This window comes from Mustela lutreola, chromosome 1 (assembly GCF_030435805.1).
Source record: "Mustela lutreola isolate mMusLut2 chromosome 1, mMusLut2.pri, whole genome shotgun sequence".
NCBI lineage: Eukaryota > Metazoa > Chordata > Mammalia > Carnivora > Mustelidae > Mustela > Mustela lutreola.
The window spans coordinates 222,883,582-222,900,758 of record NC_081290.1 but is presented as its reverse complement, the minus strand read 5'-3'; the positions used below and the strand labels follow the sequence as shown (position 1 = coordinate 222,900,758).

At 40.2% G+C, this 17,177-nt stretch overlaps 1 protein-coding gene across 4 annotated transcripts in view; it reads right to left on the bottom strand.

Moving 5' to 3' along the window:
• The window catches only part of PRCP (prolylcarboxypeptidase), a 73,664-nt gene extending 56,500 nt beyond the window's left edge, over positions 1–17,164 (bottom strand). The window contains exons 1-2 of one of the 4 annotated variants that reach the window (XM_059187788.1): positions 17,095–17,164; positions 15,861–16,043 (exon numbers count right to left, since the gene is read on the bottom strand). In XM_059187788.1, the coding sequence (XP_059043771.1) occupies positions 15,861–16,028 (168 nt within the window). In that variant the 5' untranslated portion in view covers positions 16,029–16,043; positions 17,095–17,164. The other 3 variants (XM_059187809.1, XM_059187818.1, XM_059187799.1) reach the window with 3 other exon arrangements.
• Between the last annotated feature and the right edge of the window lie 13 nt (positions 17,165–17,177).

Here is a 17,177-nt window from a genome sequence, read left to right as displayed (position 1 = left end):
TACCTGCTATTCAGCAACCTGGCTACAGAATTTTAAATTATGTCAATCAGGAAATTTTAAAACTCTAAATGTCCTGAATCATTATGACCCTGTAAGGATATTAATTCTAGGGCATGTATGCTTTCAACTTCAGAGACAACTACTTATTAAATCATATTCTAAGATGTAATTACAGTTCAGGCAACAAGAGCCATTTCACAAAGTTAATATATAGTAATAATATATAGACAATAAGTACCAGCAGAGCCCAGGGAAGGATAGATAGTTCATACTAGGCTGGGTCAGTTGAGGAAGGTTTCCCTGAGGAGGTGGGGTTTAAGCAGGGTCCAGGAAAGGCCTGGATTGGAAAAGAGAAGGGGAGAAAAAAAACCATAGTTGCCAGTTGGCCTGGCCTGAGACTAACAGAACAAAGGGACTGAAGAGGCTATTATAATAGTTTAGCTTGGAATTGTGTAGGTTTATAAAAGCTAGTAACCCTGGAAATGCAAAGGAAGGGGCATAAAGTAGGAAGGAATCGTGGAAGTCTTGGTGGTTAATTGGACTTCGGTATAGAGGTAAAAGTAAAGGAACAGATGACTCTAAAATACTGTAATCCTGGGTGACCAGGAGTTAATGGCACTAATGACCAGTGCCATTAACAGAAATGTGAAAAAAAAACCAAAGGAGTTTTAGAAGGGAGTGTTACGTAATGACATTAATATTTTTAATAAAAGTTTAACTTGCTTTGAACACCCATACCTCCCAGTTGCACCTATCCATATGAGGGATACTAACCAGTTTAAGCAGCATCCTATTCTCAAGGCACTCCCTACTCGGAAGAACCAAGTCTGCTACTCAGCCAGTTAAAATACTAAAATCCCTCTATACCAGTTATCAAATAATTATCTCAGCACCTTGAGTGATGCCTACCTCCACTCTATGCCCACCTGTCCCACTGTCCCAATTCTTTCTCCAGACCTCAGGCCTAAAGAACTAACCCATGACACTATAAGGGGCCTTAGCTCAATGACCAGCTTCTGTTCTAATTGGGCAAGTGTATGCCTTATTGGTAGTAGTAGGCAAAATATAATAAAAGCAAGTGTTAACAGCATTCAGAAAAGGGAATAATCACCTCAGCTTGGGCCAATTACTCATTTAAACAACTGTTGAGGGTGTACACTGTGGATACACTGATAGGTGTAATCCTAACAGTTTCAGCCTGCTCAAATACTAATACAGAGACCAACATATAAACAAATTACTGCAATCTAGAGTAGTAGTACAAAAGAAGTATTTATAAAGTACAGCAGAAGGCACAAAGGGGATATTAGTCAATACACAGCTTGGGAAGAAAAACAAAGCAGCCCCATGAAGTTTCACAGAGGTGATGTAAGACCTGAGCCATGAAAGATGGACAGGAGTGCTAGGCAGAGAAAGGATGAAGATAAACCATACCAAGCAGAGAGATACCAGTACTGTATGAGCCACATTCCAGCACAGAATGTACAAAATAATGAAATGACCAATGTGTAATGCCTGGCGCACGGTGTCAATAAGAAATAACAATATACAATAAATATCAGAGATTCTTTTCTAGCAGGGTTATTTCTCTGATTATGTTTTTAAAGGCTGATCCTAAAATTCATTTGTTTTGTCTAAGCCTATACAAGCTGAACAATGGATACGGTAATCAAAATATCCTGGGAGGCATGGGATGAGGCAGTTTGGAATTTAAAAATGAAGTACATGTAATTCACAAATCAACTAGAGTTGTCTTCACATCTTAGATGTGTGTAAGCAAAGATGAAACAAGGACAGTGAATTAACTGTGAAAAAGGAGCAAAAGAACAACAGAAGACCTCACTACTTTTCCAATTAACAGAGAAGGGCTCCCTGGAGGGGAATATTTTTTAACAGAAGGGAACAAGCAAGTGCTAAACAGGCTAGATGCCTTGAAGATTCAAGAAGTATTTAAAGAATAAATCTTCAGAGGAAGACCAATAGGCGAGAGTAAACATATGTATATGCTTGTCTAGAATGTGAAATGGAGAAGGGTCATCTAGGGAATAGAGATTACAGATAAATGACTATAAATTCAAACTAAAAAAGGGTTTGGCAATGTTACACAATTTAAGTGCAAAAACGCCTTCTGGATGGGCGCCTGGGTGGCTCAGTGGGTTAAGCCTCTGCCTTCAGCTCAGTTCCTGGAATGGAGCCCCATATCGGGCTCTCTGCTCAGCAGGGAGCCTGCTTCCCCCCCTCTCGCTCTGCCTACCTCTCTGCTTACTTGTGATCTCTCTCTCTCTGTCAAATAAATAAATAAAATCTTAAAAAAAAAAGCCTTCTGGAAATCTTTAAAAAACCAAGATCCATATTTTCTGGAGAGTAACTTCCCTGACATCTTAGCTAACATTCATTTCACCATGTTACACTCAAATTCTTCATATATGAACCAAAACACTGGGGGTATGTAAGTAACAGCAATAGGCTCTTTTATACCTTGTCTGAAGTTGGATATTTGCATTTAATATTTTCAATAACACAGAACATTACATGCAGTGTCATTCTATCAGTACAGCTCAACATGTACAAAGCTTGGTACTGCAGCCACCCAGATCCACAGATGTGTGAGACTCAACATTGCTGCCCTCAAAGAGATCACAGAGAGGTGGTCAGCACATATTAATTACCTCCTCTTTTAAACTACGGTCATTTTCTAGAAATCAAACTACATAAAAAGGCAAACAGAGAGCGTTTTTCGTCTGCAGTAGCCAAACCACTCATTGTCATTTAAAGTCAATTGTTTAAGAGAAAGGAAGCAGCCTAGGCCAAGGAGAAGGGAGTTATCACCACTGCTTTCCGAAATTGTTGTATGAGCTGCTCCCTCAAAGGAAGAGGCCATCAGTGCTCCGGAAGTGACAGAGGTTTCCGGCAGTTTTAAAGGATAATGTCTGCAGTGTGACCCACGGTTCAAACTGCATAAAAATAAGAATTCACTGGCAAATGATAACAAGTACTTCCTCACTTTCCTATCAGCTGAATCAGAGTCATTGTTTGGGTTGTAGTTCCTTGTTTAAATTAGGTTATTAAATCACAATGATGCTGGCCAAACATTCTAGTCATAAGCCATCAGGAAAACTTATCAAAAATACCAGTGTCAAGGTTTGGGCACACGCGTGCACACACACACACACAGACACACACACACACCTTTGCACTAATAAAATCGGATCAGTACCAAGGGTATCTTTCAAAAACTTTGTTTTTTTCTCTCCTGAAAACCACAAGCAAATGTTCTATAAGGTAGCAAAAGAGAAAGGTCGGAGACAGATCGGAGTTTGAATGCCAATTCTGCCATCTATTAGAGCTATTGGAATTTGAATACGTTACTTCATGTCTGTGGGCTTGTTTTCTTACACATAAAATGAAAAAAAATAGTACCTATCTCAGAGATCTTTTTTTTTTTTTTTTTTTAAGTAGGCTCCACGCCCTTAGCTTGGTGCCCAGCTCAGGGCCTGAATTTCATCACCCTAAGGTGTGCTCTCAGACCTTAGCTGGGATCAAGATTCAGACGTTTAACTGACTGATCCACCCAGAGCACCCCTCAGAGAGGTCTTAAGATGATTAAGTTGGATAATACATGCATGCAAGTATCTAGCAAGGTCCTGAAGGAAGTGAGAGCTTGGTGTATTACAGTGTATTTTGTAGAACATGTTTTATTAGCATGCACATCCCAAATCTGAAACCACTGCCAAATACATGCACAAACATATGCAATGGTATATGTTTAATAGTACTACTTATGAGGAATAAATTGTCATATAAAACATTTCTTAAAAAGATTTCATTTACTTATTGAGAGAGCATATGTGCACGCATGCACACGCACACACAAACACAAGAGTGCAGGTGGGGCGGGGGCAGAGGGAGAAAACTCTTTGGAGGACTCAGTCTGAACACAGAGCCTGAGGCAAGGATGCGCATCACCACTCTGAGATCAGGATCTGAGCCAAAATCAAGAGTTGGTTACTTAACCAACTGAGCAACCCAGATACCTCAGTGATATAAAACTTCAGCAAAAAACAAAACAAAACAAAACAAAAAACCAAAACCAAAAAATCTTGAGCAATTTGTTCCAACTTTTTGTTTAGAACAGTATGACCTGGCAAAGCAAAATTTTTTTAAAATTTGCAGTTATCATGGAACTGAAAGCAGCAAAAAGGCAATGACTTGGTGACAGTGTAAGTCTCCAACATACTAAATACCATGTGGCCTGGTATGTGTGACAGGTTTTTGCTTCTGACTTTCTATCCAGTGCTGTGACAGTGCAATATACCTTTAGTTACTCATTCATCACTACATGAATTATATAAGCTCTGAGGAAAGGTATATATTGCAAAAATAAAAGGTGATTGAAAATCTTATTTCTAAAGAATTTTAAAATAATCTGTAGCATCACTTCCATCACTCCATATGTTGAAGATTATGAATTCGCATCTCAAAGGACTACTTATTTCTTCTTGGGGTCAGAATAATATAATTACAATCATGGCTCAAATATCCAGGTTTCTCCTAGAGATTTAGTTTAAATTTTCAGCTTAATATCCTTTAAAATGATAATACTCTATTATATAGGAGAATACTATCATTCTAAGCACTATGTTTAAAGATAAGACCACTAGGGGACTTGCGTGCCTCAGTCCGCTGAACATCCAACTCTTGATTTCCGCTTGGGTCATGATCTCAGGGCCCTGGGATGGAGCCCCACACAGGGAGCCTGCTTCTGCCTCTCTCTCTGATCCTCCTTGCACTGGTTCTCTCGTACTCACATGCACTTTCTCTCACTCCCTTTCTCTCTAAATATTTTTTTTAATCTTAAAAAAAAAAAAAATGAGACCATTATCCAGGCTTCCAGAGAAAACAAAATATATAGGAATTGTTACCCAAACTTGACTTTCTAACCAAGGTAGACTTTCAAAACCAAAGTGCCAAATGGTGACATCTATTCCTTTGAGTTGGTAGACAAAAAAGGAACATTCAAATGGAATAGAAGATAAATATATAGCAGTGACTAATTCATAGAGTATAGATAAGCAATATTTACATGAACTTTAACTTATTCCAAGCCAAATTTTGTACACAGATTGTTGGGAAAGCTTAAAATTAAGGAGGATTCCCTAATGGAACTACGGTGAACTACACTAAGCACCAAACTTAAGGGAACAATTTCTAAAGTAATGACCTCACTCCTGCCCCACAACCAGTTTAGTCTCTTTCTTTATTTCTTGGAGAGTACCTTTTTGTGATCATCAGTGGAGGTCTCTTAACATCCTTTACTCTAGAATTACAGAGCCCTCCAAAAATACCTAATAGTTTGTGTCTTGGAAGGTTTCATAGCTCCTTTTTGCTGTTAACATGGTTCATTTATTTAAAGAGCATTCAAGATTTTCTTTTTGTAACAGGAAAGCCAAGTCAGAAGAAAGTTCTATATTGTTAAAACCTCCATTACGATTTTTTTTTTTCCTCTCCAAAATTATCCAGCGTGGTGCTAGAGAATTGAGAGTCCTCTTGATTTAACTTTATTATGCTCTAATCTGGATTTCCTTAACAAATGTGACTTCCACACTATCTCTAATTTAGGCCATGAATTACACAATCTTATGTCTATTCCAGAAATAGAGCTAACACAGAAGTAACATAGATCAAGGGCTCTGATGTCAACAAGGCTTAGTTTAAATCCTGGCACTATCACTTATCAACTATGGGATCATGGATATATCACTTTACCTCTGAGCCCTTTCTTTCTCTATAAAGAAGATGTAGTACCTCCTTGCAGGGTGGAAGATAAATATATTAAGAGCACTTAGGCTGTACCTGTTACAAGGTGAATGCATTTATTCTGGTCAGCAGAGCAGTGCTTTGCCCCATACCACTTCAACACCAAGTTATGTTCTTGAAGTCAATGAAAAATTCAGAAAGGAATACCTATACCATGCTTGTGCCAATGGAAATAGTAATAATACTGACTTCATAGCCCACCTCTTGCCTCATGAGAGTCTGATCCCCTGTCCCAGTATTACTGACCTTTCAGTTCCTCCAATATGGACTTCTCTTTCCTACCTTAAGATACACTCTCTACCTGGGCAGAAATCTCGATTATCTCTTCTCCTGGCTAACTCCTATCCAAATTCCCAGTCTCTGCTTTGACACCATTGCTGCCAGGATTCTCTAATACACCGGCGCTTGGGTGGCTCAGTCAGTTGAGCAGCTGCCTTCACCTCAGGTCAGTATCCTGGAGCCCTGGATTGAGTCCCACACTAGGCTCCCTGCTTGGTGGGAAGTCTGCTTCTCCCTCCGACCCTCCCCCTTCTTGTGCTCTCTCTCACTCTCTCAAATAAATAAACAAAATCTTTTTTTTTTTTTTAAAGGGTTTTCTAATACGCAAGACTCAGGACTCCATTATAGATCCCACAACAATCTACTTCCTTAGAGCACACATTGTCACGCTAGTAATTACTTATCACTATGTTCTTTCCCACTAAACTGTAAACTTCATGAAGTCTATCTTTGATTTCCACTTATCCCCAGCTATTAACATAGCATATGGCACATGGGAAGAGTTAAATAAATATTTCTGGATGAACACTGTGCTACTTTACTATATGTCAGATATCATATCTACTGTAATAGAATGATACTTCATTGTACCATATAACCAACTTGCAAAGCTATTCAGGGAAAGCTCCTAAAGAAATCTGACTTATTAATAAATCAGCCTTTTCCTAACCCATGCATGCATCCCCACAACATAAACGAAAAGAAAGAACATCATGAACTTCAGAGAGACGGGACAGTTGATCCTCTCCAGGTGCAGTACTGTGTGACAACTCAGAACTGACAAATACATAACAGAAAGTAAGGATTTACAAATACACATAGTTAACTGGCTTCTTTTTGCAAATGAATCATAATAAGTATTGCCTTTACCTCAGGTCTCTAGTAAATATGGGAAGTACACAACTGCCACAGAAGTAGGCTTTATGGGGACATTTTTCCTAATTATCTTCATTATTTATCCTTTCCCTGGCCCTCACCCAGACACAAAACAGAGAGCAAACTTTGCCACACTCCCTCCCATGATTCTTTCTCTGTACATGTGTGGGGAGAAGGGTCAGTTCAGATAACTAGCTACAGCTTCCAGACAGATCATCAGAATAAGAGAATGCGAATAAGTGGGACTGCTTTTATTTGCCTGGCATTCTACATTGTTTCCCAAAAGGATTTTAAGGACAGTTGAAAATAAAGTCTCCATGCCATTTCCTTCCCTATTCACACACACACCCCTTCCTTATTTCAATGTAGAGGGAAGCAGTAAAGGAGAACAGATTCAACAAACATTTGTAATGATGATACTCTAGAACTATAAAAACTATCTAAAACCTAGGGGCAGTATGCTATGGAGTATGATACTTACAAGAAAGAGTTCCTGCTTTAAAATGGAGTAAAATAAGGGTACAAAAGATTTTAACACAAGGCTAGAATAAAACATGTGCCATAAGAGAAGTACAAAGATAGATCTGACATTCCAGGAGATTAAGACATACCTCATGGAGAAGGCAGTGTCTGAGATGGGGTTTTAAAAAAAGGCTAAGATTGATAAAGGAGGTAAGGGCATTGGGAGAGGTATTCCAAGCAAAAGGAACAATGTGGGCTAAAGCATAGAAACAGGAAAAGAAAGAGCATTTGTGAAGAATAGATTAGCACACTGGAAAAATGGGTTGGGGTCACAGGGTGGAAGGCCTTGGAATGATACAGCATTTTGTTCTGAATAAAGGAAACAATCAGCTGGCGTGCCTGGGTAGCTCAGTCTGTTAAGTGTCTGCTTTGTGCTCAGGTCATGATCTCAAGAGTCCTAGGACAGGGCCTGGCATCTGTCTCCCTGCTCAGTGGAAGTCGGCTTGAACTTCTCCCACTCCCCTAGCCCCTCCCCATATTTGTACACTCACTCACTCTCAAATAAATAAAGTCTTAAAAAAAATAAAAAAGCAAATAATTAGAAATCATTACAGGCTCTGAGGAGAAAAGGTGATTGAAGTGACCCAGGGGAATACAGTAAAGGGCTAACTGCAGGAAGCAAGAAGGACCTTCAACCTCACATAATTTACTTTTCACTGTTCCTCACCCCATCCTCACTCTTTTCCTTACTTGGCTTAAATTTCATGGTCAATGAATAAACTACTCCCTTGCATGTGTCCCTCAATTCCCATGTCTCTCTCTCTCACTGATTTGGCAAATGGCTAAAAAGAACTCTCCAGGGGTGCCTGGGTGGCTCAGTGGGTTAAAGCCTCTGCCTTCGGCTCAGGTCATGATCTCAGGGTCCTGGGATTGAGCCCCACATCGGGCTTTCTGCTCAGCAGGGAGCCTGCTTCCCTCCTCTCTCTCTCTGCCTACTTGTGATCTCTGCCTGTCAAATAAATAAATAAAATCTTAAAAAAAAAAAAAAAAAGAACTCTCCACCAACTTCTCATTCATACCCAAGGAAGTAAATGTAGCTAGAAAAACATACAGCCTATCAAATAATCTTATTAAATGAATGAGACTTCAAAGGTGGCTATAATCAAACTATCAATTCTCTAGCCCATTTACTTCCCTTTTCTGCTAGAGGAGTGTTTCTGTTCTCTTTCCTCCTCACTGTCCTCACCCCCTGGTACCCTCTCCTTGGGTCCTTTCAGCCATATTGGTTGGCCTCCTTTTAGTTGTTCCTGCCAGACAAACATCTACCTTCAGGCTTTTGTACTTGCTTTTCCCTATGCCTTGAACGCTCTTCCCCCCATGGCCTAGAAGGCCTAGAAGAGTGCCTTGCAAAGAGTAAGAACTTAACAAAAAGAGGGTTTTTTTTTTCAGTTTGGATTTTGAATGTTCATTTTTTTAAAATTTGGAATTTTTAAATTTGGAATTTGAAATTTGTTTTTTTCAATTTGGAATTTTTCAATTGTTTGAATTTGGCAACATTTGTATGTTCAAGTTTTCTATTTTGCTTTTTTCATTTAACATTAATTCAAGAACATTTCTCACATTACCAGATAGACTTCAAGACCATCATTTTTAAGGCATAATAATATTTCATTTTATCAATGTACCACAAATTATTACAATTTGGGACTAAGAAAGCAGATTTACAAATGGCATATTGTAGATGTTTCTTCCTTTGATCCTTCTGAAGCCTGATAGATTCACTTCTAAAAATAAGCATAATATCTACCTCACAGTATTGTTTTTAAAACTGAATGTGGAATATAATAGACACAGAGACATCAGTTTTGAAAACAGAGGCATCGTGATGTCAACTGAATGAAAGATCATAGATCTTGGAAGCAAAAGATTAAAATATATTTCCCTCAATAGCTGGATCAAGTCACTTAACCTCTATGAACCTCAACTAAACCATCTATTTTTGAAAATGATTGTGTAAACGAGTTTTAAAATAATACCTGGCCCTGATAAGACAATTAATAAATGTTTACTCATTCACTGCTCATAAACAACAAAGATTTTTCTTAAATTGTGAACCAGAGTAAAAAAGATAGTAAAAGGGGGGCCTGGGTGGCTCAGTGGGTTAAGCCTCTGTCTTTGGCTCAGGTCATGATCTCAGGGTCCTGGGATCGAGTTCCTCATCAGGCTTTCTGCTTAGCAGGAAACCTGCTTTCCCCCTCTCTCTCTGCCCTCTCTGCCTACTAGTGATCTCTCTCTCTCTCCCCCTCTCTGCCTACTAGTGATATCTCTCTCTCTCTCTGTCAAATAAATAAGGTCTTTAAAAAAAGATATAAAAAAAAGATTTTTATAACTCACCAATAACATACACATTGTCAATGTAAAAGTTTCCTTTTGATGGACACTTAAAAAGCATACTTCAGATTTTTTACATAAAGCTCTATATCAATTTTGTTTCATTATGAAAAAGACAGGCAAAACCATTATTTTAAATACTAAGTGACAGTACGAATAAATAAATTCCTTTATTTATCACATGCTTCAATGTATATATACACATCAGGTCAGCGAACTATCATGGTAATGATTAAGTTGAGCAAGAAAATATTAAGTAGACCAGGCTCACTTCAGGGATTTTTTTTGTTTAAGATTTATTTATTCATTTATTTATCTGACAGGGAGAGATACAGACAGAGAGCATAAGCAGAGGGAGCAAAAAAGGGAGAGGGAGAAGCAGGCTCTCTGCTGAGCAGGGACTTGATCCCAGGACCCCAGGATCACGACCCAAGCCAAAGGCAGATGCTTAACCACTGAGCCATCTAGGAGTGCCAACTTCAGGGATTTTTTGAAGCAATCTGCAAATGCAGCCACATAATGCCAAGACATTACACATTTTGTCAGTCCTCTTTCATAGTTTTCAGATATAAGCTTAAGTATGTATGACTGGAATGGTCAAGAAGTATGTGAATTCCACCAGGATGTAATCATCTCTGCCTTCCTGGGACCTAGTCCAGTGCCTGACATATAAAAGGAATTGGATGAACACTGAGTAGGTGGATGGACGGTGAATAAGAGACTGAGTATGGTAGTCATTAGTGTTGTTTTTGTTTCCTTCTAGTGTTGTTGTTTCCTTCTAGGATCTCCAAAGTGAGTATTTTTTGTCTCCCCACCCTGTCCTTAGATGCAGCAATATAATCAGTATGGTTCAAAGAATTATGAAAGGAAGTGACATGTGCAATTTCCAGACTGGAGCATTTCTTTGCCTTATTTACAAGTATATTAAACTATAACCCACTGATAAAAAGAAATATATATACTATTTATGTAACTGAAAAAAGAGTTCGTATAGATTTTCATATTTTCCAGAATAACTATTTTAGGCATGGTAAGTGATGATTTGAATATTTTATTCTGTGTGGAGAGGGGGTAAGTTAAAGCCATATATATTAAGAAACCTCAAGATAAAATTAAAATATTTATCATTTATTGAGTAAAATTATATATAAACTGTACTATTAAGTCCTTTACACATACTAGCTCATGTCACAACAAATCTGTGAGATAAACAGTATAATTATCCCAAAAATCTTGCTGATTATAAACACAGATGCTCAGAGTAACCTGTCTGAAGTTTTCCTCAGCTAATAGGAGAAATATAATTTGCTCTCAAACGTGTATAGTAATCAATCTCTAACAAGTTCCTGACTCTTCTAATTTAGATCAAAGTTACCTCATCATATCTAAGGGGTAGACTACATGATCTCCAAGACCCCTTCTGGTAATGATTCTAGGAGTAAAAACACAAATCAATTCAGAAGTTGCATAATATTTGTGACATATACTCTGGGCCTTAGGGGAAAGCCATCAATAGATGAACCAATAATAAAAAGTGGAGAAGAGGGGAAAAAATTAAAAAGGAGAGGAGGAGGAGAAAGATCAGGATTTTACTAGACATTAGGGCCACTGTGGCATGAGTGGAAAAGGGAAACCTGGAGTAGGAAATAAAGAACCATTACGGATATACACCAGTAGAAACAGCTTAGCCCACTGATGTGACTACCTCATAGCAGACAAGGAAGGAGCTGTGGGAAGGCTTTGCAGAAGTCAGTGGCCATGAGCTTAATGCTGGGTCAAGATGAATAAACACTGATCATTAGTTAAACAGGAATAGTTGAGTATAAATTACTGACCAATTAAGTTTCTAAAAGAGACATTACCACAACTGTCACGCATTTGCTTCAATCTGAAATGCTAACACTATGGGGACTGTGGTTTTAGGACAGAATGGGGAAGAAACCAGCATTTACTCTGTTACGTTCCTTAAGTTCCTACTACGTCCCAGGCACTATGCTTGTGCTTTCATGTGTTACTATATTTAAACCTCACAACAAGCTTGGAAGAAATAATGGTTAATTTTACATGTCAACTTGGCTGGGCTACAGTGCCCATATATTTGGTCAAACATTCTGGATGTTTCTATGAAGGTGTTTTTTTGGATAGGATTTATATGTAAATCAGCAGACTCTCTGAGTAAAGCAGATTTACCCTCTATAATATGAATGGGTCTCATACAACCAGGTGAAAGCCTGAAGAGCAAAAAAGACTGACCTCTCCTGAGCAAGAAGGAATTATGCAAGCAGACTCTTTGGACCCAAACTGCAACTCTTCTCTGGGTATCCAGCCTGCTAGCCTACCCTGTAGATTTTGAACTTACCAAGCCTCCATAATCATAAGAACTAATTCCTTAAAATAAATCAATCTCTGTGAAAAGAGGGATAGACAGACAGAGAGACACATTCTATGGTTCTGTTTCTCTAGAGAACACTAGAAACACTAGTGTTTCCTAGTAACACTGAGGAAAAAGAGAGCCTCAAAGGACCCATTCTTTTTTCCTACAACATCACACAGTAAAATGCCCTCAGGACTCACATTGTATTCTGAGGGGCTAGGGTGGGAGGTGGAGAGTAATGAGAAGAAGGGAAACCTTATAACCACAAGCCAGAGATTCCAAGGAGCACCTTAAAACTCTGGCATCACACATGTACCCAAAGCCTGGATGTGACCAAGTGATGTACTATCCTTTGTTGGGTCTCCTGATTCAGTTACTTCAGAAAAAAGAAACCAAATAAAAAGGTATTCCTACTACAGCAACAACATTTGAAGACTTCGAAAGAAGGGGAAAAATAATTAGTGAAGAAGAGAAGTAAAAAACGAAAATAAGAATAAAAAATAACTTGTGTCAATTAAATGATCTGCTTTGTGAATTAAATGACTTTGCTTTGTTTAGGCTTTTTTTGGATAGTCATTCATTCACTCCCTCAACAAGTATTTAATTTGTACTTTATATTTTTTAATGGGCTCTTCTGGGTACTGGAAAGCACTATCTAGCTATGGGGTACACACAGAAAATAGTAAGCGTGCAGAGTGATAAAAGACAAACTAGGTTGCCCTAAAGTCCAGAAGGCTTCACAGAAGAGGTGACATTTCAGCTAGGATACAGGTATCAGTTTGAGGAGAAGAAAAATGGTATTTCAGAAAGAATTTCCAACACCGTAAAATTCAATTGAATCTATGTTCTATGTTGCTAAAGGTATATGCGTATGTTAAGGAGCAAAGGGGAGGGAAAGGGCCATGGACTAAGCCTTTATACCCAGACCATTCATGTACTTATGTGCTAAAAGGACAGCTGGGAATGGCTTGGTCAACTGGACAGATATAACCACAGATAAAGAAAATCATTACAAAGGTTATAAAAATTCAACCTTGAATAAAAACTGAGCCTTACAATTCCAATAATGATGTCTATTATCGAAAGGCACAAAAGTATTTCAAGTCCTCTAACTAAGAAAAAAAAAATTGAAGTTGAGTTTATACAGACATAGTCAGTCCCACTAAAAATCTATGGTCCAGAATTAGCAATTACTATAATCATTATTATGTAATAAATACATATGTGGAAGTTTTCTCAAAAAATGAAATAAAGCTCAGCTGAAGTTGGTGTAAGGAAAATTATTATTATATTAATAAACATGTATGTGGAATCTGTGTCCTAAAATATAAACTAAGTCAGAGGGCAAAAGGTGGCTGAGTAAAGTCAGATTTATCAAATGACCAAAAATGAAAAAAGGACCCATCTTAAATTTTATTTCTAAATAGGTAAGTGGTCAAGAAAAGAATGTATAATGAAGGAATATAAATTAAGGGCTCACAGATCATTTGGTCTCTTCCTTCCTTTTGTTCCCCCTTTTCTCTTGACACTTCTCTTTTTCATCATTTCTTATTTTCTTTTTGGCGGGGCGGAGATAGCACAAGCACATGTGCACAAGTGTGGGGAGGGAACAGAGGGTGAGGGAGAGAGAGAAACTTAAGCAAGCTCCATGCTCAGCTGGGAGCCCAATATGGGGCTTGATCCTACTGACCTAAGATCAAGATCTGAGCCAAAATCAAGAGTGGGACACTTTATCAACTGAGCCACCTAGGTGCCCCTTCATCACTTTTAAAAAGATTTCAGAGATCCTCATTCCAGAAGCTCCCCTTCAATTTTACTTTATCAGTAAAACTCTGCAAATAATCATATATAAAATCCCAATATATGAAATAAACCAAAGCATAAAGCTCAGGCTCAAAGTGTTCAGGAAGAAAGGGGTTGCTAGAATACCCTAACTTGGCCTCCACTTGGGCCTTCACCCACCAACCCCCTGAGATAGCTCCCCCAAAGCCCTTAATTTTCCTCAGTAGAGTGTGTACTTTGCTGTTCCTTATTCAACCCTCTCATTTTACAAATGAAGAACAGTACCCTACAGATTTAATTTAAGTAAGTTGTCTGAATAAAAGTCCCGTTTCAAAAATTAAAAAATAAAAGTCCCCTGTTTCCTGGTACCCCTACTGAAATAAAATGCTTTCTCTTCCTCATAAACTGTAATTTAAATTTCTGGGTTAAAAATAATTTCTTATAAGTTACAAATTCATACGATCCCTCTACCAAAATTCAAAATTTAGGGCCAAATTCTCTGCTGGGGACTTGTCATCTGTCCATTTAACCATTATCAAATCCCCAGATTAAGAACAGGTTCATTTTTTTAAAGATTTTATCTACTTGAGAGAGAAAGAGAGCAAGCATGCAAGCTGGAGAGAGCAAGAGCAGAGGAGGAGCGGGAGAGGAAAAAGATGACTCCTGCTACCTGATCCTAGGACCTTAGGGATCATGACCAGTGCCTAGGGCGGACCCTGAACCTCGTGAGCCACCCAGGCACCCCAAGAAACTGGGTTCAGAGAAGTACTGTATCTTTCCCAAGGTCACAGAGCTAACAGAGCGGTATGCTGTTCTATTCAACTCCAAAAGCCAAATCTCAGACTCTTAAATTCTTTCTAATCCACACATTTCCCTAAACTTTGCCTATCTTTACAGAGTCTCCCAGAAATAAAAAACCATAAGAGATCCTGTCATTTTACGCAGGATATACTTTTTTATCCAGGCTTGTCAGAGTGCATTATGCTTCAGCCAAGCATCAAGGCTCTTTTAAACTTCTTAACTCAAGCTTCAGAACCACAGAAACGCTAATCCCCACCCTCAAATCTTGACTCTCTTCTACTATTTCCTCTACAAGCATGGGCTACACATAAGTTCAGTCTTATGGAGAATAGGAATGGTTAAAAACTCTTAATCAAAGGGTTACAAAATCAACTTTGAGCTAAGCAAGACATGACAGGCTTGCGTTTTAGGTTGAATACTAAATATTACCTAGTAAGATATTGGAAACGTGTATTTAGAGGCTGCTTAGGGACAAAGGATGACTGTCACCACGGAGTAGGAGACAGAGTTGGCATTAAATAATTTTAATTTGACGGGAGGTCAGGGGAATTTGAATTACGGCAGAATTTGAAGATTTTTCAGAATTTGAATTCTGAGAGCAGAAGAAGTTGAAGTGACTATCATAGCCAATTACAGAAGAAAGTGTGGAACCAGGATTGATGTTATATTACTGGTAACGGGAGGAGAGATTTTTTTTTTAAAGGCATTTTTTTAAAAGATTTTATTTATTTATTTGACAGACAGAGATCACAAGTAGGCAGAGAGAGAGAGAGGGAAGCAGGCTCCCTGCTGAGCAGAGAGCCCGATGCGGGGCTCGATCCCAGGACCCTGAGATCATGACCTGCGCTGAAGGCAGCGGTTTAACCCACTGAGCCACCCAGGCGCCCCCCGGGAGGAGAGATTTTAAACAGAACTGAAACTTAGTGTCACCCTCTGGGAGCTGTGAGCCAAAGACCGAACAAGTCCTAGGCATTAGGGATCCGAAAGTCCGGGTGGGCTACGGTGCCTAGGCTCGGGTCTATTACACGGGAGACGTCGAAACTTCGTCTACCCGCACGCCCACCCCGCTCCGCCTTACCTTCTGTTGGATGTAGTGAACCGAGTAATTCTTGGCAACAGTACGGCGGAATGTGGAACTGGCTGACCAGCGCAGGCTGCTGAGGGCCTTCATGGCCGGCGGTACGTGGAAGGCGGCCCCGGGCGTCAGGATAGCCAAGAGCAGGAGCAGGACGGTGGGACGCCCCATGCCTCAGGCTGGCGGCTGCAGTGCGGGTGGGAGCGAGACCGGTAGATGCAGCCGGCTAGAGCCAAACCCAACCACAGCTCCGCCCACCGCAGATAAGCTCCTCCCCGCTGTAACCCAAAGCCACTCACCCCGCGGCAACACTGCCCACACCTGGTCACCCAAACCTTACCGCCCCCGAACCCGAGGGCGCGGCAACTTTTCTTGTTCGTCTCGTGCAGGCCCCTATAGAGTCCAGCTTCATCGCGGTTACAGCCCAAGCCGACCTTTACCATCCTTGGACTTCCTCCTACCTGACCGCCAGAATCCCATCCTCTCCTAGAGCGCTCCACAGATCCACCTTTCCGGCTGTTCCCTGCCGGCCTCAATTCCATTGCCACACCCCTTGCCCTCCGCAAACCCATATGATAATAATAATAGCTACCATGACAATTTCTTGAGCGTTCTCTAAGGTCACTATATCGCTAGGCATAACGGCACACACATCAACTTATCTAACTTAAGCATCAGTGTGTCGTGTATGATCGCCCCTCCCATTAACTGATGAGGAAACTGAGGCCCCAAGACAGGTGTAGAGACTTACACTGCGTCACTCCGCAGACCGCTCGGTCTGGCTCCTTGCACCCCACTTCCATTAAGTCAGTCAACCACCTCCTGTGGTACTCTGTTCATGGGTCACCCCAAACCTCCATGTTGTCCACATAACCCATCCCGTAACTGGAGGCGCCGGGGCCCACATAGCCCCGAGTCAAGGTACGTCCTGCTCCCTTCTTCCAGGATACGCCCCCTTTCTTCTCCCGGCTCGGGATAGCCCCATTCAGGTCCCGCTTCCTCACCCCCTTCCGTCTTCACCGCGCCACCAACCCCTTTACTCAGCTTCCACTCCTCCTTCCAGTCACCCCGCTGAGCCCCGACTGGAGGGGTGCTACCACCACCTCCTGGGATCCCTATACGACCCCCAAAACCAACTTTATAGACTACGCCACGACTCCACTAGTCAGAGAAGAACATTCCCCAAACCCTGTCTCTACCCACAGTTTGACGAAAATGGTCGTTCCCAAAAACTCACAGAACGCAGTGTTCAATCTCCACCCTTGGCGGCGCCTTCTTCTGATTGGCTGTGAGGAACCACTGCCAAAGCGTCACTTCCGG